Genomic DNA, 26,031 nt, shown 5'->3' on the forward strand with positions numbered 1-26,031 from the left:
CCTTGGGCCCTAAAGGCTTCCCCATTGTGTCAAAGGTTTAGATCTGGGCTCGGGTTGCCGAGAATTTGAACTGAACTGGAGTCTTGTGCAGCTGTGGAGGCTGCGGGAGGGCTGAAGGTGGATCCACGGACACACAGTGAATCTGGAGAGGGTGGGGGAGAGGAGGCTCGCTTTTGCTTTTTCTCTGACTGCAAGGGGCACCAGGCAATGCAATCTTATGGCAGACAAAGGGATTTTGTGTAATATAGGTGGTCCCCTACTTATGACCTATGCGACTTGTGACCATTCGTACATACGACCGAAAACATATGTAAATATAAAAGTTGCACATCAGGTCCTGGGGATCCAGGGGCTGTTTATTTTGAAGAACCAACACGGCAGCGGCCACGGGCCGGGAGGGCACCAAGACTCTGCTGCTGTGGAATGTGTTCGATTTTCAGGACTCGAAAGTGGTGCCGGACGCAGTGTTCGAGGTGGGGTAGGTGAGCATAGGCCATGTGCTGGTGGACAACGGGTCTTTCCAGTACCGGGCAGGCTGGGCTGTGGACGAAGTGCCACGACTCCAACAATGTACTGGTCCGGAGTAATGCGTGTCTGACTTGCGTCCATTTCGGGATACGGTCAGTCAGAACGGAAGTCGGACTTGTGTAAGGGACCATCTGTATTACATTTATGTTTTATAAGTAGATTCTAATCTAAAATATTTGAAATTAAAATATAAAATGCTGTGAATACACATTACTCTTTAATGTGGATGACCTTCACCAAGCAGCAAGCATTTTCAATTTTGTTCTGTGGCATCAAGATAACATGTCGGTCTCAAACAAGTAGAATCCATCTCAGTAAAATGCAGTGGGGTAGAGTAGGGCAGGAGAGAGTCAAATTCAAGGTATTTGTTTATATATACTGCCACTATGACAATAGATTTTGGACAGGTGTGAGGTGTTGTACTCCAGCAACCCAGGTTCAAATCCGGTGCTGTCTATATAACAAGTTTGTTCATTCTCCACATGTCTGCGTGGGGGTGCTCTGGATTCCTCCCATCCTTCAAAACGTACGGGGCTCGTGGACCAGAAGGGCCTGTTACTGTGTAAAAAATTTAAATTTGAAACATCGAGGCCTTGGAGATCATTGTAGAACAGAAAGAGTTAGGGATAGAAAGTTGTAACTCCACAAAGTTCCATAATAGGTAGAAAGGGTGGATGAGGAGACATTTGTTATGATGGCTTTCATCATTCAGGGTTCAAGGTTTAAACTGATTCGTCGCTTCATACCTGGTGCAGTGAGAAGGGTTCTTCTGCAAGCTGCCTAACAAGTCATCTTTGATGTTCAGTAAAATGCTGGAGAAACTCACCAGGTCAGTGTCCTTTTTGTAGCAAAGGTAAAGATACAGAACTGATGTTTCAGGCCTGACCCCTTCATCACGGTATGAGAAAATGCTGGCAGAAGTCTGAACAAATAGGGAGGTGGCAAAGGCAGGAGACGATAGGTGGAGAAAGGAGGGAGGGGACAGCAGCAACAAGGGGAGGAGGGATGGCTGGGTGGGGAAGGGGGAGAACTGGAAAGACAGGAAAGGGGAGGAGAAAGAAAAGGTGAGCAGATTTAGCAGAGTTAAACCTCCATCTGGTTGGAGAATACCCAAACAGAAAATAAGGTGGTGGTGTTCCAATCTGTGGGTGGTTTGGGTAGGATGGTACACAAGGCCATGGACAGACATGCAAGTCTGGGAGTGTGACTCAGAATTGAAATGGTTGGCTAGGCTGGATAGGCTTGGACTTTTCTCCCTGGATTGTAGGAGGCTGATTGGGGGAACTGATAGTATCATGGAAGTGGATGTTTGTTAGGGACAGTTAGAGCATGGAAGGGGTGTAGGTTTAAGATAAGAGAGGAAAGATTTCAAAGGGACCTGAAAGGCAAGTTTTTCACACCAAGGGAGGTGGGTAAATTAAACAAGCTCTCAAGAGAAAATGGTAGGGATGGGTGCAATGGTTACCACTTGGCAGTGCACGAGGCAATGGACAGACATGCCGGTGACGAATTGGTTGGCCAATGGGGAATCCACGCTATTGGAGTAGACAGAGTGGAGGTGCTCAACGAAGTGATCTTCCAGTCTGCACCCAGTCTCTCCATTGTAAAGGAGGCCACATCAGGAGCATCAGATGCAGTAGATGACCCCTGCAGATTCATTGGTGTAGTGCTGCTTCATTTGGAAAGACTGTTTGGGGCCCGGATTGGTGGTGAGGGAGGAGGGGTATGTGCAAGTGTGGCATTTCCTGCAGTGATAGGGGTCGGAGGCAAGGGATGAGTGGGCAAGGTCCCTGAAGAAAGCAGAGAGGGGAGGTGAAGATGCATCTGGTTGTGAGCTACCCTTCGTGGTCCTCTTCCTCCACCTCCTCTCAACTTTTTTTTCCCTCTTCCACCCTCACACCTGTGACCTCTTACCTGTTAAACTGTGCCCCTACCCCTTCCCCCACCTTCCTATTTAACTGTTCTTCCTGACGATGGGCCCAGCCCAAAATGCTGACTGCCTTTTACTTCCTATCGATGCTGCATGACCTGCTGAGTTTTCCCCAGGTCCTGATGGATTGCATCCCACACTTTGCAAGGTACAAAATGTAATCCTATTATTTCTGAAAGTAGAGAGCAAGAACAAAAAATAAAAACCAGGGAGTAACAAACAAGTTAGCTTGACTTCATTGGTAGAGCTAATACTAGAATTTATCATTAAGGAAATGGTAATGGGGTTCAACAATAATAGGGTTGTTAGAATAAACAAGGATTTCTGAACAAGCAAGATTTAGCTACGGACAAGCATATGAGAAGGCAAAATGGTAATGTGTTTCATTGGAGAAGGGCGAATGGGGGGGGGGAGTAAATTGGAAACAAATGTTCTTGGGGAAATGAACAGAAGTAATGTGGAGGATGTTTAGGGACCACTTGCACAGGTTTCTGGATAGGATGGTCCAAAAGATGGTGGGAAGATGTGTTCACCAGAGAGAGGGACCTTGATCAATGTGATATCAGTACAAAACAGTCATGTTGAAGTTAAGACAGAGGACATTTTAAAATGTAGATACAGCACAGTAACCAGTCCTAGTCTGCGCTGCCCAACTTTGGCAATTAACCTATGAATCCCATATGTTTTTGGAAGATGGAAGAACACCGGAATACCCAGAGGAAACCCAGACAGACACAGAGAGAATGTACAAACTCCTTCCAGACAGTGCTGGAGTTGAACATGGGTCGCTGGTGTAGTAATTGTGTTGTGTGCGCCCTGGAGAGGTCACTACGACTGTGGGTACCATGTCTCTGGTTGTAGCTGGAGTGGCCTCTCCAGGGCACAAAGTTCATGTAGAAATCTTGCTGTGGCCCATGCAGGAGGATGCCTCCACCACCCCCCCCACCCACCCCAGGTCCAAAAAAATTTCAAAGGTCAATAGAGTTTGGTGCCAGCAGCATCAGAGGAATTGCCATGGTGGTGATGGGTACAGCAGTCAGCCGCCTTCAGGACTTCAACTCGACTTTTCCCACTGGGTTTACTCCCAAAGCCTTTCCCATGAGCGGGTATAACCACAAGGCAGCAGAGGTTTGAAATCGGAGTTTCCCCTCCCTAGATGAGTTACCATCTGTGGTTAACGAGCCCCATCTGCCTGGAGCAACTGGTTTCAAGGTGCCAGTGGCCCCTTTGCCCCTTCTTTTGTCAGCGAGAACAGCTCCACCGGGCTTGTCAACTATGCAACACGTGAAGCCCAGGAGTTGGACTTGGTTGTCAGAGGCTGTTTGAGACGCAACCATTAAGAGCATTTGTATAGCAGTGGGAGCTTGTTATAGCCGGAGCTATAACAGCATCGTGCTATTATTCTAACCGTGCTGCCCATAAAATATAGTCCACGTTTTTAAAAAGGTAATAGGAAGAATCCTGGGAATTATAAACCTGTGAATTTTATATCAGCAGTGGGCAACTATTGATGAGGATTTTCAGACAGCATCGAGAGAAACATAATCTTCTCAGGGACATTCAGCATTGTTTTGACCCTAATTCATTTTTTGAGGAAGTGACAAAAGGAATTGATGAAGGTAAGGTGATGGATGTGGTGTATATGGATTCCAATAAGGCATTTGACAAAGTCTCCCATGATAGACTCATTCAGAAAGTCACAAAGCATGGGATCCATGGAACCTTGGATGTGTGAATTCAAAATTGGCTTGCCTGCAGAAAGCAGAGAGGGAATATATTCTGCCTGGAGGTCAGTGAGGAGTGATCCATTCTGGGACACTCTTGTGATTTTTATATACATATAAAAAAGTCCTTGTCGAAGAAGTGGAAAGATGAGTCAGTAAGTTTGCAAATGTTTCAAATGTTGGAGGATGTATGGATAGTGCTGAAGTTTGTCACAAGTTACAAAAGAATGTAGGAAAGATGAAGAGTTGGGCAGAGAAGGGGCAGATGGAGTTCGATCCAATTAAGTGTGAAGTGATGCATTTTGGAAGGTCGGGCTTGAAGGTGGACCTTGGGGTCCACATCCATAACTTCTCAAGGTTGTTGTGCAGTTTGATAGGGTAGTTAAGGCTTTTGGCATTCATTAGTTGGAGGATTAAGTTCAAGGGCCATGAGGCAATGCTCCGTAAAACTCTGGTTAGATCACATGTGGAATATTATGTTCAGTTCTGATCACCTCATTACAGGAAAGATTTGGAACTTTTGGAGAGGGTGCAGAGGAGATTTACCAGTATGTTTCGTGGATTGGAGGATGTATCTTTGAGGTAAGGTTAACAGAGCTAGGGCTTTTCTTTTTGGAGGAAGGATGAGAGGTGACTTAATAGAGATCTACAAGATTATGAGAGGCAGAGATGGGATGGACATCCAGCTCCTTTTTTCCAGGCTGACAAGGAGTAAATACCAGAGGACATCTGGTATCAGGTGAGTGGAAGGAAAATTTAGGGGAGAAGTCAGAGGAAGATTTTGTTGATCCGAGTAGTGCCTGGAATGCATCACTCGGGGTGCTGGTGGAAGCTGGTACAATAGGGGCCTTTAAAAGACTCTTAAACATGGATGCAAGAAAAATAGAGGGTTATGAATGTAAGAAAAGGAAGGTTTAGGTTGTTGAGTAGGTTTATATAGGTCAGCACAACATTGTGGGCCAAAGGACCTGTATTGTGCTGCAAAAGATGTTTAACAAATTTATTAGAATTTTTCAAGCTTTAGCCAACCATAGAGAACAGCAAACCAGTTGACTGGACATCACACACTCCAGATTGGCTGTCTGAGATTGTAAAATAGTAAACTGCCCTTTAATCAAATAGCTTGGAGTTTAGATGCTGGAAAAAGTAACACCTGTGATTTAGAGTTGCGGACCTGAAATGTCTAAAACTCAGAAACAGCGGTTTTGCTACAACTATACAGTTGATGCGGTCACGCAACTGTGCACTGATTTGGTCTCAATTACCTGAGAGGATGTAGGGACATTGGAAACAATTCAGTGGAGTTTCATCCAACTAATTCCTGGGAAGTTCTAGCCTGCCAATGAAATCACCAGAAATGATCCACTACACATTCAGTGTTCTAAAATCAAAGTCTATGCTTTGAAGGTTTTTTTTTCTACTTCCTGTTGGAAGAGAATTGCAAAAGCTTATATTTCATGGGCGAAATGGCCCTAAGTAAACACTTTTAGATTTAAATTTTTTACAATTTGCTAATTTAACTGCAGTCTGTCTGCATCATTGTGTGGTACAGTAGCTGTCCTGGAAGTCACTGCAGAGAGTCATCAAAATGGACAAGATCATAGAACCATGGAGCATTACTGCACTTGGCCCTTCTAGTCTGTGCCAAACTGTTATTCTGCCTCTTTCCACTGACCTGCACCCAATTCATACCCCTCTCATCCAAGCACCAGTTTAAACCTTTAAATGTTAAAACTGAGCCTGCATTCACTTCAGCTGGCAGCTTGTTCCCCTGCCATCACTCAGTGTGAAGTAGTTCCCCCTAATGTTCCTTTTAAACTTTTCTCCTTTCACCCTTAACCCATGTACTCTGGGTTTTTTTTAAATCTCATCTAACCTCAGTAGGAAAAGCCTAATTACATTTACTCTATCTACACCCATCATAATTTGGTATATGTCTATCCAATCTCCCCTTTCTTCTGTGCTCCAGGGAATGAAGTTCTAACCAGTTTAAACTTTCCCTGTAACTCAGTTCCTCAAGTCCCAACAACGTCCTTGAACATTTTCTCTGCACTCTTTCATTGGGATCTCCCTTTCCTCTACTGACAACATTTATCAGGAACTTTGCTTAAATAGGACTCAAAGAATTGTAGAAGATCCTTTCCATCCAGCACACAGTATTTTTGACCCACATCAGGAAGAAGGTACAGAAGCATCAAGATCAGGACTGCTTGTCTGGGAAATAGCTTCTTTCTGCAGGGTGTGAGATTGATAAATGGTATCCTATAATGGTGTAAATTATCCCAAAATATATAATTATTTATGTTGTCTGTGCGTATTCATGTAAATATGTACTTACCGTTAGTCTGGAGAAACTGTTTCATCTGGTTGTACATGTACAGTGAGATGATAATAAAAGAACTGAAACAATCCTTACAACACAGTAATAGGCTCTTTCAGCCCCCGAGCCCATACTGTCCAATTACATCCAATTGACCTTCAACCCTGTACGTTTAGAAGGATAGGAGGAAACTAGAGTACCCAGAGGAAACCCTTGCAGACACGAGGAGAACGTACAAACTCCTTAGTGCAGAATTCAAAATGCAGTCCCGGTCGCTGGCGGTGTAACAGCACTGCACCAACCGTGCTGCCCATTAGGAATAAAGGGTGGTTTAAGGTCAGCACGATAAGTAAACAGGCCACAGTAACAGTGCAAGGAAATGGGCTGGTTCAGACAAGCTCTGAGTGAAGGCTCAGTCAGCAAGGCCACGCAGAGTGAAGGAATGATCAGTGCAATTTTAATAAGCCCTCTTCGATGGAAACAGAATGAACGGGTCTGGCTGGCTCTTGAGCGTATAGTACAATGGGATCAGAGAATAAAAGGCTGCTTTGGGTGGGCTCCAGAAAGGAATTTGGAAACACAACCCAGTCCTGCAACTGCTGGAAATGCATACAATTTGAAAGTACTCAAATACTCACTCATTCATCAGAGTGTCTGTGTTCTATTTCCTCCTCATCCTGCACTTACATTTCCCACATGGAATTTGTTTCCTCAATCAAGGATTTATTTCCAAATTGTCATCCAATTTTCCGCAGCCTTACCTTCCCAGAGTGTCCCAGTCTCACTTTCCGCACCAAAATATCTGTTGGATTACTGCACGTTTTCCTTCAGCTCTCGCTCCATGGGTGTCTGTCAGCCAATAGTGGGCAACAATAATCTCACGTTTCTGACAGCAAGCCTACTTTTGCCATGACCTCAGTTATTTCTCCAGACTCATTTCCATCCCCCTTTTCCAAAACCTTACTATCACAGTTAACTAATTACATGGTATGGCCAATCACCTCAGCAACAGATTTTGTTCTTGCTCCAATCTCCCTCTTGCCTAAGTACTTTTTGATGAGAGTTTACAGAATGATCAGAACTTCAGATGTAAGGTAACTAATACATTATTTCTTTCTCTGCAGATGCTGCCTTAACTGGTGAATATTTTTTGTATCTTGTTAATACTGATTTTTTTTTAAACAATACAGGCCTTCTGGCACAAGACACCCATGCCGTACAATTACACTAATTAACCTACTGACCTTGTACGTTTTAGAGGGTGGGAGGAAACCAGAGCACTCAGGGAAAGCCCATGTTGGTTATAGGGAGAGTGCATAAATTCCTTACAGGTGGCTGGCACTGTAATAGCATGCGCTAACTGTGCGGACGGGTTACACTCCTCCCCCTCACTTCTTCCCCCATCGCCTTCCTCCAGCTCTGTCTCTCCCTGTCTCTTTTCCCTCAGACACGATAAATTCTCACCTCTGCCCTTATCAAATAAATGACGGAGGACTGGAGAACACCAATGGACTGGCAGATAGAACTAATGTGAATTAATGTGACTGGGGAACACATTTTATGAATGAGTGAGATTTTGTCAAGTACAAATGTAAGATGCAATGAAATTCTTACTTGCTGCAGCTTTCAGTTACGTAAGTAACACTAACAAAACAAATGCAAGTAAGAATCCTCAAGCAACTGGCAAAAGTAATCTAGGAAAATCAATTCTAAAATTAAAATAAGAATAAAATAATAGGTAAGTTTAAAAATGTAATGTTCTCTGAAGTAATACATAAACCTTTGATGAAGATGGGAGCAAATATTCAGCCAGCGGAGGGCCTTGATCGTGCTTTGTTCATAGCAGGCGTCACCCGGGATGAAGAGCTGTTTGATGCTGCTCACCGTTGAGGTGACCCTCTTAAAGTGTCTTCTTAACCCTGCTTAGTAAGAATTTCCCCGGTCAGAGGCTTTATCTGTAAACTTGGGGAAGGAGGGGTTAATTATCCGTAATGTTACTGTTCGTCTTCCGGGCGGGAGGAACCCGCAGATGCAGCGACAGTTAAATGTTTTCAAAGAATGTGACTGAAAATAAAGTAAAATGCTTTAAGGTTCGTATATTTATGCAAGTGAAGTTTGTTCAGTGTAAGTACAGTGTAGCATTTTTGTCTTTTAAACTGTTTATTCTTAATACAGATATATTAGTTAGGCATTGCAAGAGTAAATCTCAAGCAACTGGAAAATACACTTATCCTGCATCTACCGATTCCCCATAGGTGCCAGATACCAGGGGTTTTGCTGTAAATATTCACATTTGGTTTGCCAGTGGTTATAAACCATATCAGTCAGTCGTACAGATAGATCTTTGCTGGTCTTGTAGTATTGTTGAAATTGTTCCACATTACTACAGTACATATGAGAAACTTTTTAATTGATGTCTTTCCTCTTTACTCAGCTTGCTGTGGAAACACGTGCTATTATAGCATGGTTAGAAAAAATCCCTTTTGTGCTCGGAGCCAACATACTGGGAGGTGAGCAAGTGGTGACGTTTCCATTCAACATGGGAAAGCCTGAGGAGGAGAGGGAAGAGAGGGAAGAGATGATGCGAAGGGCACAAATGGTGGAAGATTATGAGGAATTAGAAACTCTTCGTTACATGACTACACCAGATGACGCAGTGTTCCAGTGGCTAGCCATCTCTTATGCTTCAGCACATCTTGGTATGACTGAAACATATCAAGGCAAATGCCACACTGACGATTTTACCAAAGGATATGGAATCATCAATGGCGGAGCCTGGCGCCCATCTGTTGGCAGTGAGTATAATCATGACCAAACACCACCAGGACATTTCTGGTTCCATAAATGACTCCTTCTGATAATACTCATTTCTCCAAGGACAATTGAGACCCGTTTTCCTGAAAGTGAAGATAGAATTTCTGTATTGTACTTGTCCACATAGTTTTAAGCTGCCACTATCAATAAAGACCAGGGATATTAAATTTTCATTTCTAAAATTATGAGAAAAGCATTAATTTACCAGCCTGTTAATACAATTTGTTGATATTGAAGTCCAGCTGCTTCAGTGAGGAGTTTGCATGTTCCAGCTGGGTTTCCCGATGCTCCAGTTTCCTCCCATGTTCCAAAGATGTATGAGGTTCAAAGGTTAATTGGTCACATGGGTGGCATGGGTCAGATTGGTCTGTTACCATGCTGTACCTCTAAATTTAAATTTAAAAGTCAGAACTTTCAATGCACTTTGCTGAATATTTTTACATCTATGCCGTATTCTCAGTGAATCGTTGCCTGACTTGGGTCTGAATTGTAGAATGCTACCGGCTGAAAAATACATTATAAGAGGTAAGAAACTTGTCACAGTTCTCAGCTCAGGACAGACTTTGTCACCATTTGATAATCAAGCAGCTCCATCCATGCTGGAACGTGTCACATGAGTGAGATCAAAACAGCTAGACACAGAAAAATAATTACATTTGAAAATTGCAACTAAAAAGGCCTGCAATAAATTTCTTAAAAAGACAATTTAAAAGAATCACATTTCCCATACGAGTTGAAATAATCCCATAAGACATGGGAGCAGAAATAGGCCATTCAGCCCGTGGAGTCTGCCCCACCATTTAATCATGAACTGATCCATTTTCTGCACTCAGCCCCATTGCCCGGCCTTCTCCCCATAACCTTTGATGCTCTGGCCAATCAAGAACCTATTAATCTCTGTCTTAAAATCATCTGTCCTCCACAACCACATGTGGCAACAAATTCCATAGATACACCATCCTCTGACTGAAAAAATTCCTTCGCATCTCTGTTCAAGGCAGACGCCCTTCAATCCTGAAGTTGTTGTCCCCTCTTGTCCTAGACTCTCCCACCTTTCTACATCTACTCTGTCCACAAATTCTAGTTATTCTGTTTCCAGAGTTTTCTAAAAAAGTGCTGGCAATTTTACAATGTTTGGTATTCATTTGTATCTTACCACATTGTAACCATGCTTTTAACACAATATAACAACCCATTTATCTTAATTATATCCAGCCGCTCATTTCAGAACCACCTTATATTTTATGCTTGCTCAGAACCCCAGACATTTTTATGACAACCTATCAGTATTTCAGCAAACATGGAGCTGCTGGAGGAACTCTAAGGCTCAGAATGCATCCATGGGTAGAAATGGTCAGTCAATGTTTCAGGTCAGGACTGCCTCAATAAAGGATTGTGACTGCTGTACCCTCCAAGCTGTGCACAAAGGAAATTCTCTTCTCTCTCTTTGGCTTGGCTTCGTGGACAAAGATTTATGGAGGGGTATGTCCACGTCTGCTGCAGGCTCGTGGGTGACTGAGAAGTCCGATGCGGGACAGGCAGGCACGTTTGCAGCGGTTGCAAGGGAAAATTGGTTGGTTGGGGTTGGGCATGACAGAGGCTCTGTACACGCTGATCTTTGTGTGTTTCTTCAGGTGGTTGTTTTTCCAGAATCTTTTGTGTAGTCTTCCAAAGGCGCTATTTGCCTTGGCGAGTCTGTTGTCTATCTTTTCCTCCTTTGTTTTTTGTCAGTGAGGTGGGCTCTGCGGTCTTCTTCAAAGGAAGGTTGCTGCCCGCCGAACTGTGAGGCGCCAAGATGCACGGTTTGAGGCGATATCAGCCCACTGGCGGTGGTCAATGTGGCAGGCTTTCTTTAAGCAGTCCTTGTACCTCTTCTTCGGTGCACCTCTGTCTCGGTGGCCAGTGGAGAGCTCGCCATAGAACACGATCTTGGGAAGGCGATGGTCCTCCATTCTGGAGACATGATCCACCCAGCGCAGTTGGGTCTTCAGCAGCATGGATTCGATGCTTGCGGACTCTGCCAGCTCGAGTACTTCAACGTTGGTGATGAAGTCATTCCAATGAATGTTGAGGATGGAGCGGAGACAGCACTGATGGAAGTGTTCTAGAAGCCGTAGGTGATGCCGAACAGGAGCGTGGGCATGACAACGGCTCTGTACACGCTGATCTTTGTGTGTTTATTCAGGTGGTTGTTTTTCCAGACTCTTTTGTGTAGTCTTCCAAAGGCGCTATTTGCCTTGGCGAGTCTGTTGTCTATCTTTGTCGATCCTTGCATCAGATGAAATGGTGCAGCCAAGGTAGGTAAACTGGTTGACCGTTTTGAGTTCTGTGTGCCCAATGGAGATGTGGGGGGGGGCTGGTGGTCATGGTGGGAAGCTGGCTGATGGAGGACCTCAGTTTTCTTCAGGCTGACTTCCAGGCCAAACATTTTGGCAGTTTCCACAAAACAGGACATCATGCGCTGGAGAGCTGACTCTGAATGGGCAACTAAAGCGGCATCGTCTGCAAAGAGTAGTTCACGGACAAGTTGCTCTTGTGTCTTGGTGTGAGCTTACAGGAGCCTCAGATTGAAGAGACTGCCATCCGTGCGGTACCGGATGTAAACACTGTCTTCATTGTTGAGGTCTTTCATGGCTTGTTTCAGCATCATGCTGAAGAAGATAGTAAAGAGGGTTGGTGCGAGGATGCAGCCTTGCTTCATGCCGTTGTCAATGGAGAATTAATGTGTGCACAAAAGGTCAGTCACCTAAAATAATGCAGTGATTAATTTAAATTATACTTATTGAAAATAATCTCTTAGCTGTTTCTATTAACTAGTAAGTCAATTAAACAAGCAGCTAATTATACTTGTATTATATTAAAACATGTCAATACAGTTTTATTAGCCATGAGATAGGCTTGGCCAATATTATCTTGAAACATTTTCAAGTCTACATTTGCACAACCATTCAGTGCGCAGATAGTTCTGTCACAGGAAAAAATGTGCACAAACGTAAGATTTTTGCACACGCTAACAACTGAAAATTAGAGGGGACATTAATCCTGACCCAGAACAATGGTTGATCATTTTTACCCAGTTTATGCAGTTGAATCTGCTGAGTTCTTCCAGCAGCTTGTGCTTGCTTCTTCCAATGGAGAGACCTGAAAGTTGGCTTCACAAGATTGCTGTCCTTGTACCACCAAGAAAGAGATGCCACACTTGGGCCTGCAATTCGTGCTTCACCACCATTCAGGCCCCAAACAACACTTCCCTTGTGTATCCATGGGAATCATCTACTGCATACACTGCTGCCTTCGTGGGCTTCTCTACTTTGGAGAGACTGGATACAGACTCGGAGATTGCTTCACTGAGCACCTTCACAGGGATCTCTCAGCGGCCAACCACTTCAATTCTGCACCCTACTCCCGCGGCTGTCCATGGCCTCTTCTACTGTCAAACCCAAGCCACCCCATAAATTGGAGGAGCAACACCTAACTTTCTATCTGCGCACTCTCCCACTAGATGTCATTAACATCGACTTCTCCAGTTTATGCTAGCACATTCCCCATTCTCCCTCTCTTCCCCAACCCTGTGTTCCTCCAGCTATCCAACCCCTTCCCTCTCTATTCACAACTATTCCCCCCTCCCCTTGTTTGCTGGTATGCCATCCCTTATTTACCTCCTGCCTGTGCTCCTCCTTCCCCCCCCCCATCATATCGTTCATACCTTGATGAAGGGCTGAAGCCCAAAAAGTCGGTGATGTATCTTTATCTTTGCTACATAAAGTTCGCTGTTTGACCTGCTGAATTTCTCCAGCATTGTGTTTTTCCTTGAACCACAGTGTCTGCAGACTTTCCTGCTTTACTCCTTGTACTTCCAAAACCAATTACAAGAAGAGGCAATTGTCTTAAGAAAGCAGCTTCTATTCTCAAGGAACCCCACCATCCAGGCCATTTCTTCTTCACTCTGCTCCCTCTGCCATCAGATACCTGAATGGACAATACACCACAGACATCACCTCACCGTATCCTATTTATTTTTGAAATGTAATTGATGGCAATATTTGGACTGCCATGCTGCTGCACAACAACAAATTCTGAATTTTTTTTATATATAATCAATGGATATTGGGCATTTCGCTCTCTTGTGGCTATAATAAATACATTTAGTCACAAACCACTCTGGACAAAGGCCCATGGTGTAAGGCTGCCTGCAGTTCAATAAAATCTGGAATTCTGAGGCCATCTCTCCCTTAAAAATATTCTGAGAACATTTTGTAAAAGTTATCTGTATAAAGTGAAGGGAGGAAAGTTTAGGGAAGATATCAGGGGCAAGGTTTTACATTACCAGAGGTAGTGGTGAGGGTAAAACATTGGGTGCATTTAGGAGACTGCACATGGATGAAAGAAATATAGAGGGTGATGAGGTAGGAAATGTTTAGTATAATCTTTTTGGTAGGAATATATAGGTTGGCATAACATCAAGGGCTGAAGGGCCTGTACTATGCTGTAATGTTCTATATGTTATCGAAGGCTGTTTCATTGTACAGACAAAAAGTTGACAAATTCTCTTTCAGGTTATGGATGCTCAATTCAAAAATGTTGCATCAACTGGTGTCTTAACAGCTAAAAGATTTAGCCCCATTGTTGGTTGGGTCTGAAAGAGGTCCGTTGCTCCAGTGACAGCTCCGTCCCCAATAACTGTCTTCTTTTCCACAGCTATGAATGATTTCTGTTATCTGCATACGAACTGCTTCCAACTCTCCATTTACATTGGTTGTGATAAATTCCCTCATCAGAGTGAGCTGCCAAAGGAATGGGAAAACAACCAGGAGGCACTGCTCCATTTTATGGAACAGGTAATGGGAAAACAGTCCAGCGTCAAATGCAGCATGGTGCTCCAAATTTCCACAAGTCCAACATCACCTGAATGAAAGATGCAAGTTCTCACTCAGATCCGTTACGGAATTCCAAGTCGAGTCAAGTTTATTATCATCTAATTGCGTTCTCCCGTCCTCGGTGCAAAACATGCAGACACACAACCAGACATAACACACATACAAATAATACATACGCAGAACAAGTAGCTTAACTATGTAACAATAAATGTTCCTTTATTCAATGAGATTCTTGGAGAGTCCATTTGCACACCAAGGTCTCTCTGCTCAATTCCATAAGACATAGGAGCAGAAATAGGCTATTTAGCCCATTGACTCTACCCTGCCATTTATTCAAGCTTATCCATTTTCCCCACTCACTGCCTGGCTTTCTCTCCATAACCTTTGATGCCCTGGCTATCAATCGCTGCCTTAAATACACCCAATGACCTGGCCTTCTCAACTGCCTGTGGTAACAAATTCCACAGATTCACCACCCCAGGCTGAAGAAATTCCTCCACATTTCTGTTCTAAGCAGACACTCTCATGACTTCACTCAATGGCTTGTTAGAGCCTTGTTAATCCTCCCAAAATGCATCACTTCACACTTATCAGGATTAGGTTCCATCTGTGCATGCTAGGCACCTCATCAATATTGTCTTGTAGTTTAAGACGACCATTCCTCTTCTCACTACCACCATCAGGAAGGAGGTACAGGAGCCTGAAGACAAACACCCAAGTCACAAAAAGATCATCTTCTCCTCTGCCATCAGATTTCTGAATGGACAATGAACAACAGGCACTACTATATATAGTTTGTGTGTGTGTGTGTTTATGTATCGAGAGATATCCGTATCGATAATCTATATAATTTAAATTAAATCACTGTATATTTTGTCTTATAGCATTTTTAAGTACTATATATAAACATTGAATTTATATATATATATATTATATAATCTCTAATCTCTCTCTCTCTCTAATCTCTCTCTCTAATCTCTCTCTCTCTCTAATCTCTCTAATCTCTCTCTCTCTAATCTCTCTCTCTCTAATCTCTCTCTCTCTCTAATCTCTCTCTCTCTAATCTCTCTCTCTCTCTAATCTCTCTCTCTCTCTAATCTCTCTCTCTCTAATCTCTCTCTCTCTAATCTCTCTCTCTCTCTAATCTCTCTCTCTCTCTAATCTCTCTCTCTCTCTAATCTCTCTCTCTCTCTAATCTCTCTCTCTCTAATCTCTCTCTCTCTAATCTCTCTCTCTCTAATCTCTCTCTCTCTAATCTCTCTCTCTCTAATCTCTCTCTCTCTAATCTCTCTCTCTCTAATCTCTCTCTCTCTAATCTCTCTCTCTCTAATCTCTCTCTCTCTAATCTCTCTCTCTCTAATCTCTCTCTCTCTAATCTCTCTCTCTCTAATCTCTCTCTCTCTAATCTCTCTCTCTCTAATCTCTCTCTCTCTAATCTCTCTCTCTCTAATCTCTCTCTCTCTAATCTCTCTCTCTCTAATCTCTCTCTCTCTAATCTCTCTCTCTCTCTAATCTCTCAGATTATATATATAGATAATCTATATATCTATATAATTTATTCATCTATCTATCTATATATATAAAATTTATTCATCTATCTATATATATAAAATTTATTCATCTATCTATATATATATAAAATTTATTCATCTATCTATATATATATAAAATTTATTCATCTATCTATATATATATGAAATTTATTCATCTTTCTATATATATAAAATTTATTCATCTATCTATATATATATATAAAATTTATTCATCTATCTATATATATGAAATTTATTCATCTATCTATATATATATATAAAATTTATTCATCTATCTATATATATATATAAAATTTATTCATCTATCTATATATATATAAAATTTATTCATCTATCTATATATATATAAAATTTATTTATCTATCTATATATATATAAAATTTATTTATCTATCTATCTATCTATCTATCTAAAAAAATTAAATTTTTATATATAGTACTTAAAAATGCTATGACAAAATATACAAAGTGATTTAATTTAAACCATTATTCTATTTTAATTATGTAGTAGAATTCCAGAGCGGTCAATCGAGAACTAAATCGATCTTCAATCTGGATGTGGGATGTTTCCTATGGTGAGAGAAGTCTGGGATGAGGGGGTACAGCCTCACAATACAAAAGTGCCCCTTTAGAACAGAGATGAGGAATTTCTTTACCCAGAGGATGCCAAATTTGTGGAATTCATTGCTGCGGACAGCTGGGAAGCCAAGATCATTGGGAATATTTAAGGTGGAGGCAAATATGTTCTTGATCGGGAAGGGAATCAAGGGTAACAGGAAGAAGGCAGGAGAATGGGGTTGAAAAGGATAGGAAATCCGCCATCATGGAATGGAGGGATGGACCTGATGGGCCGAAATGGCATGATTCCATTCCCATGTCTTATGATCTTAATAGCAGATTGCAGGGCGGTTAGCAAGTTGTCTTTTCTCTCATTTTAAATTCTTGACAACAGGACCTAAAACACCAAATGAGGACATATTATTGCAGAGTACATTGGGTATAAAAATCTTGCACTCAAAATATCGTTTCAGATACATCGTGGGTTAAAAGGCTTTGTGCGGGATTTGGATGGAAATCCAATTGCCAATGCCACGGTGTCAATTGAAGGAATAAACCACAATGTGCTGACAGGTAAAAATACTCATTTATATTCTAGTAGAATTTCCCAAAATAACATGTATAGCCTGCAGTACAGGATACAGAGACTGAAAGAAACTTAAGTGGCAAGGCAGACTGACAAGGCAAGCACAGTCTCTGAAACTTGAAATTTCAGAGCTGCAGACCCCTAATGCAGCAAAAGAATGGACTATGATTAACTTGGTGTTTAATAGTAATCAAAGAACAAGTAGTGATTGAAAGGGTGGGAACCAAGAACACATCCTGAACATTGGAGCAGGTCCAGTGAGGACTGAAAGCTGAAGCAAATCACTGACCAATGTTACGAGCCCAGAGGACCCCAAAACCCAGCAGCAATAGAAATTCACCAAGACAAAAGTTACTTTTAATTATCTTTAAGCACGAAAACAGAATCACACTTCAACTTATTACTATTAACTTAACCCCCTTCTGATTCTAAGCGCACATGTATATAAGTTTAAAAAAGTTCTTTGATTCACTGTCCAATCTCACTCCTCCAATTCCAACTGTATTTTCTCTATATTTTGATGTCCATTTCTAACTTCTCAGGTGATTCATCGACTGTGCACAGAATTTAACATGTATCAAGTTCACCAGGCTTTGGTGTTTGAAAGGTAAATGGTTACTGCTCAGGAAGGTTCTTGTCAGTTTTCAGAGAGATGTGTTGCTGTTTGACACCCACAACTGGTTCCTTCAGATCAGCCACTTCAGTGTCTTGCCGAAGAAACTTGCCCCATCAGGGTTTTCCAGATTATAACCTCTTTCTTTCAGGTCATCACTGAGTTCCTTTTTGTTTCCCTTATTTCAAGTGAAACATTATGTAGCCAACCATCTACTCTTGTGTGGACCACAAGGGCTTTGACCAGGCTGAACTAAGAACTCACAAACTGTTTTGAAAATGGGGTTTTTCCACAAGCTTGTCGTGTTCCAGTCCTGGCTGCTGCGACTGAACCATAGAACTGAATTCTTTCTCTCTGAGAAAACCACATGACCCTCTTAGAAAAGCAAACTGCACTCAGACTGCGGCACTGGACCCAATCTTCTGAGTTCGTTCATCTGTTGCTTTCTAAAACAATAATCCATTACTCCACAGCATGTCCAATTAACACCTGCTTGTGAAGTCCTTATAGGCATTCTTCAAAGTTTTTGCTAAGGCACCTGAACTGTCTGGCTTGAGCAGAGCTCTGGCATTTTAAATGAGATCGGTTTTGAAGTGTTTGTATGTGACCTACACTAAAATCCAACACAATTTATCTGCTTTAAAACACATCTATATACAATACAAAACATAACAATCCATCACACCACCCCCTCCTCCTAAAAAAAATGGTTAGGCAAATGCACCAACTTTGAGAGGTTAGAAATGGACATCAAAATATAGAGAAAATACAGTTGGGATCAGCCAGGATTTAATGTCTTAGTGCAGTTTAAATTCCTGGGAGTCGCCATCTGGGCCTAGCGTCCCCATCCAAACCCTGCCATTATATCAGCCATCTCTCCTCTGTAATGTCCCGATGAAGGGTCTGGCCCAAAACATAGACAGCTCTTTTTTTTTTCCACCTGTTGATGCTGCTCATCCAACAAAGTTCCTTCAGTAGACTGTTGCTTTCAATGTACAGGTACGTGATCCTTTATCCGGAACCTTTAGGGGACAGTGTGTTCCAAATCTTGGATTTTTCCGGATTTCTGAAAGCCAGATTTAAGCCCACCCGAATTGTGCTGCCGTATCCACCCCCACCCCTGTCACATTTGTGGCCCGAAATGTGAAGTTAATAAAACATCAAACACAAGTTTTATCAGGTAAACTTCTCAGTGTCTTTATTTTCCAGTTTCCTTTGTTCTCCTGCTTGTGCTCTTATCTCTCTCTCATACCACGTGACTTCCGGTACATCTCATACATATTCATTATCATGACAACCCTCCTTTAATCAGAAATAAACTTTACCTTCACTTACCAATATCCCTCGGAAACCTACAAACATCGTAACTAATGGTAATACTATAACTCAACTACATAAAATTTACTCCCTACAGCACTCATACATGCACTTTATGATATAAGATTAAAATACTGTCCCAAAGTTCTTATTAAAACTATGGCACAAAGTCTTCGTATCGTTTGGGCGCTTTCCGGTTTCGTTTCGGCCTGCCTGCGATATTGTCGTCGCTTCTCGGTTGTTCACTCTCTGTGTCGGAAATACTGCTCGCCACGGCTTCGGGTGTTTCTGGCGCTCTAGTCACTTCATCAGGAGTGCTGGTAACTGCCTCTGGAACATCATCAGGTCTCTCAGTTTCAGCATCTCATATTGGCCTTTCAACCTCTTCGCTCGATGTATCTCTGGACTGGTACCTTTTTACACCTGATATATTTCTCTTATACAGGACTCCAGTCGGAGACTTGACTGTCACCATACTGCCACTTCTGGATACGACAGTATAGGGTTGATGGTAATAAGGTGTATCTAGCTTACCACCAGTTTCATGCCTCACTAGAACATTATCTCCTGGCATGATGTCTGAGTACTTGGCTCCACATTTCGAATCTGTGTACAGCTTTGCTGCACCTTTCTTTTCAGCATCGTGGTCCCTCATCTCCTGGTCGTCTCGGATTTCCTTTATTTCTGGCATTTTTGTGCGGATTTTTCTCCCAAAAAATGCTTCTGCAGGACTTTTTCCAGTGGTTGCATGAGGCGTTGCTCGATAGACAGCCACATAAGATAGCAATGCTTCTCGCCAATTTTGTCCTTCTGCGTGTGCAATCCTCAATCGTTTTTCAATGGACTGATTTTGTCTCTCTACTTCTCCGTTGGCTTGCAGCCATTTCGGAGTTACTTTATGATGGTGGATACCTGTGGTCCTCATGTATTCCGCAAATGTCTCTGAAATGAATTGTGGACCATTGTCAGAGTATAATGTAACAGGTAATCCATATCTTGCGAATATCTCTGCTAATGCTTGTATTGTTTTTTCAGTGGTTGTGGACTTCAACACCACGTACTCATAGTATCTGCTGTAGTAATCTATCACTACCATAATTGATTCACCCGTCGGTAAAGGTCCAAGAAAATCAACAGCTACGTCGATCCATGGTCCTGTCGGAAGTTGCGTACTCCGGATCGGTTCTGGCGGATTACTCCTACTTGCGATTTGACATCCGTGACAAGTTTTAACAAATTTCTCTGCGTCCTTATCACAACCTGGCCACCATACCTTGGTCCTGAGGTTTTGCTTGGTACCAACAATACCTAGGTGTCCTTCATGCGCTAAGGATACAATCTTCGGTCTCAATCTTTGCGGTATCACCAATCTGCAACCTCTTAATACACACTGTCCGATGCAACAAAGTTCGTCTCTAATGGGAATGTAAGCCTTGTGAGTACACTTGTCCCATTGTCCACTCTGTATGCATTCTCTTACTTCCCTGAGTTCTGGATCACGTTCGGATTCTCTCTCGACTTCCTTCGTAGTCACAGCTTTCGGTGTCGACTGAATAGCTACGAAGCGTACAAAGCTCTCTGTTTCTGTTCCCAATTCTGACTTGGATTGTGGACCACCATCCTTCACCAATCTGGACAGCGGATCTGCAATGTTAGTTTTCCCTGCAATGTGGATTACTTTATATTTGTAGGGTTGTAGTCTGAGTACCCATCTCTCTATTCTGGCACATGGTTTGGATCTAGGTGCATAGATCACCTCTAATGGCTTATGATCTGTGATGAGTTCAAATTCAATGCCGTATAAATATGCATGGAACCTCTCACAGGCCCATACAAGTCCGAGTGCTTCTTTCTCTGTCTGAGAGTATCTTCTTTCCACATCTGATAACGATCTGCTGGCATAGGCAATGATTCTTGGTCCTCCATCATGCATCTGGACCAACACGGCTCCTAAACCAACCGGGCTGGCATCCGCTATGACTTTGGTTGATGCCGCCGGATCGTAATATCCAAGAGTTTTTGCATCTGTCAAGCTTTGCTTCAGCGCTGTGAACGCTTTCTTCTGCTCAGATCCAAAATGAAATGGTACACCTTTCCTGGTTAGTTTCCTTAGTGGTTCTGCCACTGTAGCGAAATTAGGAATGAACTTTGCACAAAAATTGACCAATCCCAGGAAACTCCTCACCTCTGTTGCGTTCTGAGGTGCACATGCCTCTGCAATAGCTTTCACCTTGGCCTCTGCAGGGTTTAGTCCTTCCCGTGTAAGTCTGTGTCCCATGAAGTTCATTTCTGACACACCGAACTGGCACTTGTTTCCATTCACAGTAAGGCCTGCCTCCTGTAGTCTAGATAGTACACGCCTCAACCGTTTGTCATGCTCTTCCTTCGTTGGTGCATGGACTATGATGTCGTCAGAAATGTTGGCAACTCCAGGAATGCCTTGAATCACTCGATGGATTTCATACTGGTAGATCTCCGAAGCTGCATTAATTCCAAATGATAGTCTCTTGTAACGATACAATCCACAGTGAGTCACAAATGTTGTTACATCTCGGGAACCTGGATCCAGCTCTAATTGATGATAGCCCCATTTTAAATCAATTTTTGAGAATACCTTGCTGGTAGCTAGTTCTTGAAGTATTTCCTCCACTGTTGGTATAGGGTGTCGTTCTCTAATTATAGCTTCATTGGCCATTTTCATGTCAACACATAGTCTTATGTCACCCTTTGGTTTGGGCACAATCACTAAGGGACTAACCCATTGTGTCGAATGTTCCACCGGTTCAATAATGTCTTGTTCAATCAATTCTTTAATTTTAGCTTCGACTTTCCCACGAAGTCCAAACGGAGTTCGGCGCATTGGTTGTGCCTTGGGTTTGACCATTTCATCTACCGCTAGCTTCAATTGTCGACCTTTCAGCTTTCCTACTCCTTGGAAGACTGCGGGGAATTCTTGCTACATATCCTCGTATGACTGAATTGAATTGACACAAGCTCTAACATGAAGTATTGCCAGGTCTTGCGCTGTGCTTCTACTCAGCAATGGTTCTCCCCTCTCTTCTATGACCATAAACTCTGCTTCGGTGTACTTATCTCCAGCTTCAACAGTTGCAGTAAAACATCCAATGGTCTGCAATGGCTTGGTTGCTGTGTATGGATAGTTTCTTGGAACACTTCTTTGAGGTACAGATGATCTTTTTCCTTTTCAACTTCTCCCATAAATGTTGATCAATCACATTACTGTCACTGCCTGAGTCTACAATGACCTGCACTGTCACTCCGCCAATGATCACTGGGACTTTCTCATGATGTACTTCATTCAACGTAAATTGGTAACAACTCTGTCCCTCCTGGGTATCATCATCGTCACCGTCTATCTGGCGAATAGTATCTTTCTTTCCAGGATACTTTCCTTTCCCCCAGGCTTTCCCTTTGGAAGTTGTACTCTTCCTCTTCTGGTCTGCATTGGACTTGCTTTTGCACTTCTTTGCAAAGTGGTCCTGACCTCCACACTTTCTGCAAACTTTGCCTTTGGCCGGGCAATATGGGTCTTTTCCAAAGTGACCTCGGTTTCCACATCGATAACACTCCACGTCCTGTGTGGACGTACATCTTGGCTGGTTATGGCGAAGTGAGAGCCTCTTAATTTGCTGGCTTGAGTTGTCTTTCAGGGTCATGGTATGAAATTGCCCTTCAACAGCCTCTAATGCAGCAGCAATGGCTAAAGCATCGGTGAGTTCCAACTCACTCCCTCTTTCCAGTAGACGTCTTCTGAGTTTATCTGATCTGCAGTGCTGTACGACTTGATCCAATAATTGGTTGTCCAAATCAGCTGGCATGTAATTGCATCCAACAGCTAGCTGGCGTAGTCTCATCACGTACTAAGCAATTGTCTGGTCATCTTCTTGTCTCGTTCTCCGAAACAAATGGCGTTGAAATGTAGCATTCGGTGTCACTACATAGTGTGCATTTAATGCATCTACCGCTTTCCAGTACTCATCCTTTCTTCCAGTATTCAAAAGTGTCTTAAATGTCTCCCGAACTGCAGGACCAGCAGTGAAAAGAAGTAACGCCCTTCTCTGCGCTTTTTGTTCAACTGTACCGGTATCTAGAAATAGGCCACGACTGTCGGCGTAGGATTCAAATTCTTCCAGCCATGCCTTCCACTTCACACTTACAGTGCTTGCATCACCTGTTGGGTCAAAATGAGCAATTCCACTATGTGTTAGAAAGTCACCGTCTGCACCAGCCATGAGGAAATATTCCAGCCCCAAAAGTACTGAGTCAAAGAGAAAATTCTTATCACCTTGAAGTTCTCTGTAATCCTCTGTAATCTTCTTTAGTCTTTAATTTTCTTCAAGCTTATCCCATCCTCGTCGTCAATGTCACATTTGTGGCCCGAAATGTGAAGTTAATAAAACATCAAACACAAGTTTTATCAGGTAAACTTCTCAGTGTCTTTATTTTCCAGTTTCCTTTGTTCTCCTGCTTGTGCTCTTATCTCTCTCTCATACCACGTGACTTCCGGTACATCTCATACATATTCATTATCATGATAACCCCCTCTCCTCGCTTTCCGGATAAAGGATTGTGTAGCTGTGCTGATTATTTCCCTTGTCTTTTTCTAGCAACCGATGGGGATTACTGGCGAATACTGAACCCTGGTGATTATCGGGTGATTGTGAAAGCCACGGGCTATGCACCCAGCATGCGTGTGTGCCACGTAGGATACGAGAACGAGGCAACAGAGTGCAACTTTAACTTGCGCAAATCCAACTGGCAAAGAATTCAAGAGATCATGGAACAATACGGACGCAAACCCATCAATATGATCTTGAGGCGAGGGAGGAGAATAAAGAAGATCCGCAAAATTCGAGTGCGCGCTGGACACCAGAGGCCTAAACAAAACCAGACTCTGACTTTACAGCAGTAAAGTACTCACTTGTACATTCATGAATTTTATGAGGGAATAAAGGGCTTTTTGTTTAAAAGCAACAATGCCATTTAAGGACTATTCATCTTAATGCACCTGTAAAAATTATTACATGTAACAGTCTTAACGACATTGTAAATTGCCATCATCAGTTACATCAATGATCAATGTGTCTGGATCAAATATCAGTCAATTTAATTTGAAGAAACAAAATAACACTTAAAATGGACCTTTAAATATTACTGTTAGTACAAACATGATACTTTAAATACAGTAAAACTCTTGGTATCCGGCACCTCTAGGGATTGGTAGATGCCGTATAAGTATATTTTCCAGTTGCTTGAGACTTACTCGTACAATGCCTAATACACCTGCATTGAATAAAACAGTTTAAAAAACAAAAATACTATACTGTATTTACACTGAACAAACCTCACTTGCATGAATATATAAACCTTGAAGCATTTTGCTTTAACTGTTGCTGCATCTGTGGGTTCCTCCCCCTCCACAGAGCTGCCCAAAAGACAAACAATTACTTAGATAATTAACCCCTCCCCCCCCCCACCACCATGTTTAAAGATAAAGCCTCTAACTCGGGCAACTCGTATTAAGCAGGGATAAGGAGACACTTTAAGAGAGTCACCCCACCAGCGAGCAACGTCATTGGTGTTTCACACTTTATTCAAACAGCTGCTATGAGCAAAGCATGACCAAGGCACTTGGCTGACTGAATATTTGCTCCCATCCTCACCAAAGGTTTGTGTTACTTCAGAGAACATTTACTTCTACAATTTTACAGTTGCAAATTTTTTTACTTATTTTGTTCTTATTTATTTTTTAAATTTCCATTTTTTTTTGCCTGTTGGTGAAACTGCCAGTTGCTTGAATTCCAGATACCAGGGGGTTTCACAGCATAACAATGCAATGCTGCATCACTTTGAAGCATCAATCTCATGACAGCTTAACATGGGTATACCAAGAAGAAAAAAGGTCTCCAAAGTCCATTTCTGTGCAATCTAATGATTGTAAACAAAAGAATTAATCCAAACATATACATCCAAGTACAGTGACCACAACTTGCTTGACTGGCCTCATTTACAACAAATTAAGCTCCATGACTTACATATTTCAAGTTATTCTTCAGAAAGCCTATTCCATCCATGTACACAAAACTCCTTTCTAGACAAAGGCTCAACAATTTTAGATGCCTGTTCTAAATCTGCTTTAGATAGGAATGTTGCAAAAACCATCTTTGTCAATCTACAGGAACCCAGAACTTAGGGACAATTGATCCAAGAGATGGAAAAAAAATGGCAACTTTAAACATCTCAATGTTGCTATGCTATCAGGTCTTTCTGCCAATTACAGATGAGAGAAAAAAAAACTGTTGATCAGAGATTAAAAACACAATTCTGGAGAAACTCAGCTGGTCAAACTGTACTTTATGTAACAAATAATGTTTCATTGAGTCCTTGGTTGTGTTAGGACTGTATAAACAGTTGCTGGTATCGGTAGTGTTAAGTCCGATGTGACTGGTTGCACTGTGTTGTGAGATTGAGTTCATGTGTTATCCCTGTTGCAATTCCTTTACGTGTGTTTCAATAAAGATTATTTCTGCATTCAGCCTGTGTCCAGACCCACTATTCTTTGAACCAATCAAACTTGTTTCCCTTCCCACACAAAAATTGTTACATAAAGTAACAGTTTGACCTGCTGAGTTTCTCCAGCATTGTGTTTTATTAACTGTTGATCAGATTGTATTCTATTCCATATGAAAGCTAAAGATTTGCAAGTGCTGGAAATCAAGTGAAAACAGAATTCTGGAAATGCTCAACAGCATTTGTAGAAGAAGAAACAGATCTAATATTTCAGATGCCAACTTGATTCCTACTCATGTCATGATTTGGGAGAGAAGCAAAGACTGCATTGAGCTGTGCTCCACATACCAGGCAATGAAATTAACTGGTCACATGGACCCAAATGGAAAAGAATTCCTTTAAAATATGAGAAATCAAAAATCACCTGAATAGCCCATCAACACAAAAACATGGACATTCAGTCACATTCACTTCGACCCAGAATTGTGCCAACGTAATAACCTACTCTAACTGGCTAGAATTTCCTTACTGCATAATCCTCCACTTTTCTCAGTTCCTCGGACCATCAAATGTCTCTTAAAAGATTCTATTATACCTGCCTCCACCACCATTGTCGACAACGCATTCCATGCACCCATCACTCTATATGAAAAACTTAGCTTGCCTCCCCTTGTACTTACT

General features: G+C 42.2%; 1 protein-coding gene across 1 annotated transcript in view; it reads left to right on the top strand.

Moving 5' to 3' along the window:
• Nucleotides 1-25,375, top strand: part of LOC138754020 (inactive carboxypeptidase-like protein X2) — a 106,708-nt gene extending 81,333 nt beyond the window's left edge. Inside the window, 4 exon segments of the mRNA XM_069917738.1 lie at nucleotides 8,937-9,297; nucleotides 14,015-14,154; nucleotides 16,777-16,876; nucleotides 23,448-25,375. Coding sequence (XP_069773839.1) covers nucleotides 8,937-9,297; nucleotides 14,015-14,154; nucleotides 16,777-16,876; nucleotides 23,448-23,752 — 906 coding nt within the window. The 3' untranslated portion in view covers nucleotides 23,753-25,375.
• Nucleotides 25,376-26,031: the final 656 nt, after the last annotated feature.

The sequence above is a fragment of the Narcine bancroftii genome, chromosome 2 (genome assembly GCF_036971445.1).
Source record: "Narcine bancroftii isolate sNarBan1 chromosome 2, sNarBan1.hap1, whole genome shotgun sequence".
In the NCBI taxonomy this organism is placed as follows: Eukaryota; Metazoa; Chordata; class Chondrichthyes; order Torpediniformes; family Narcinidae; genus Narcine; species Narcine bancroftii.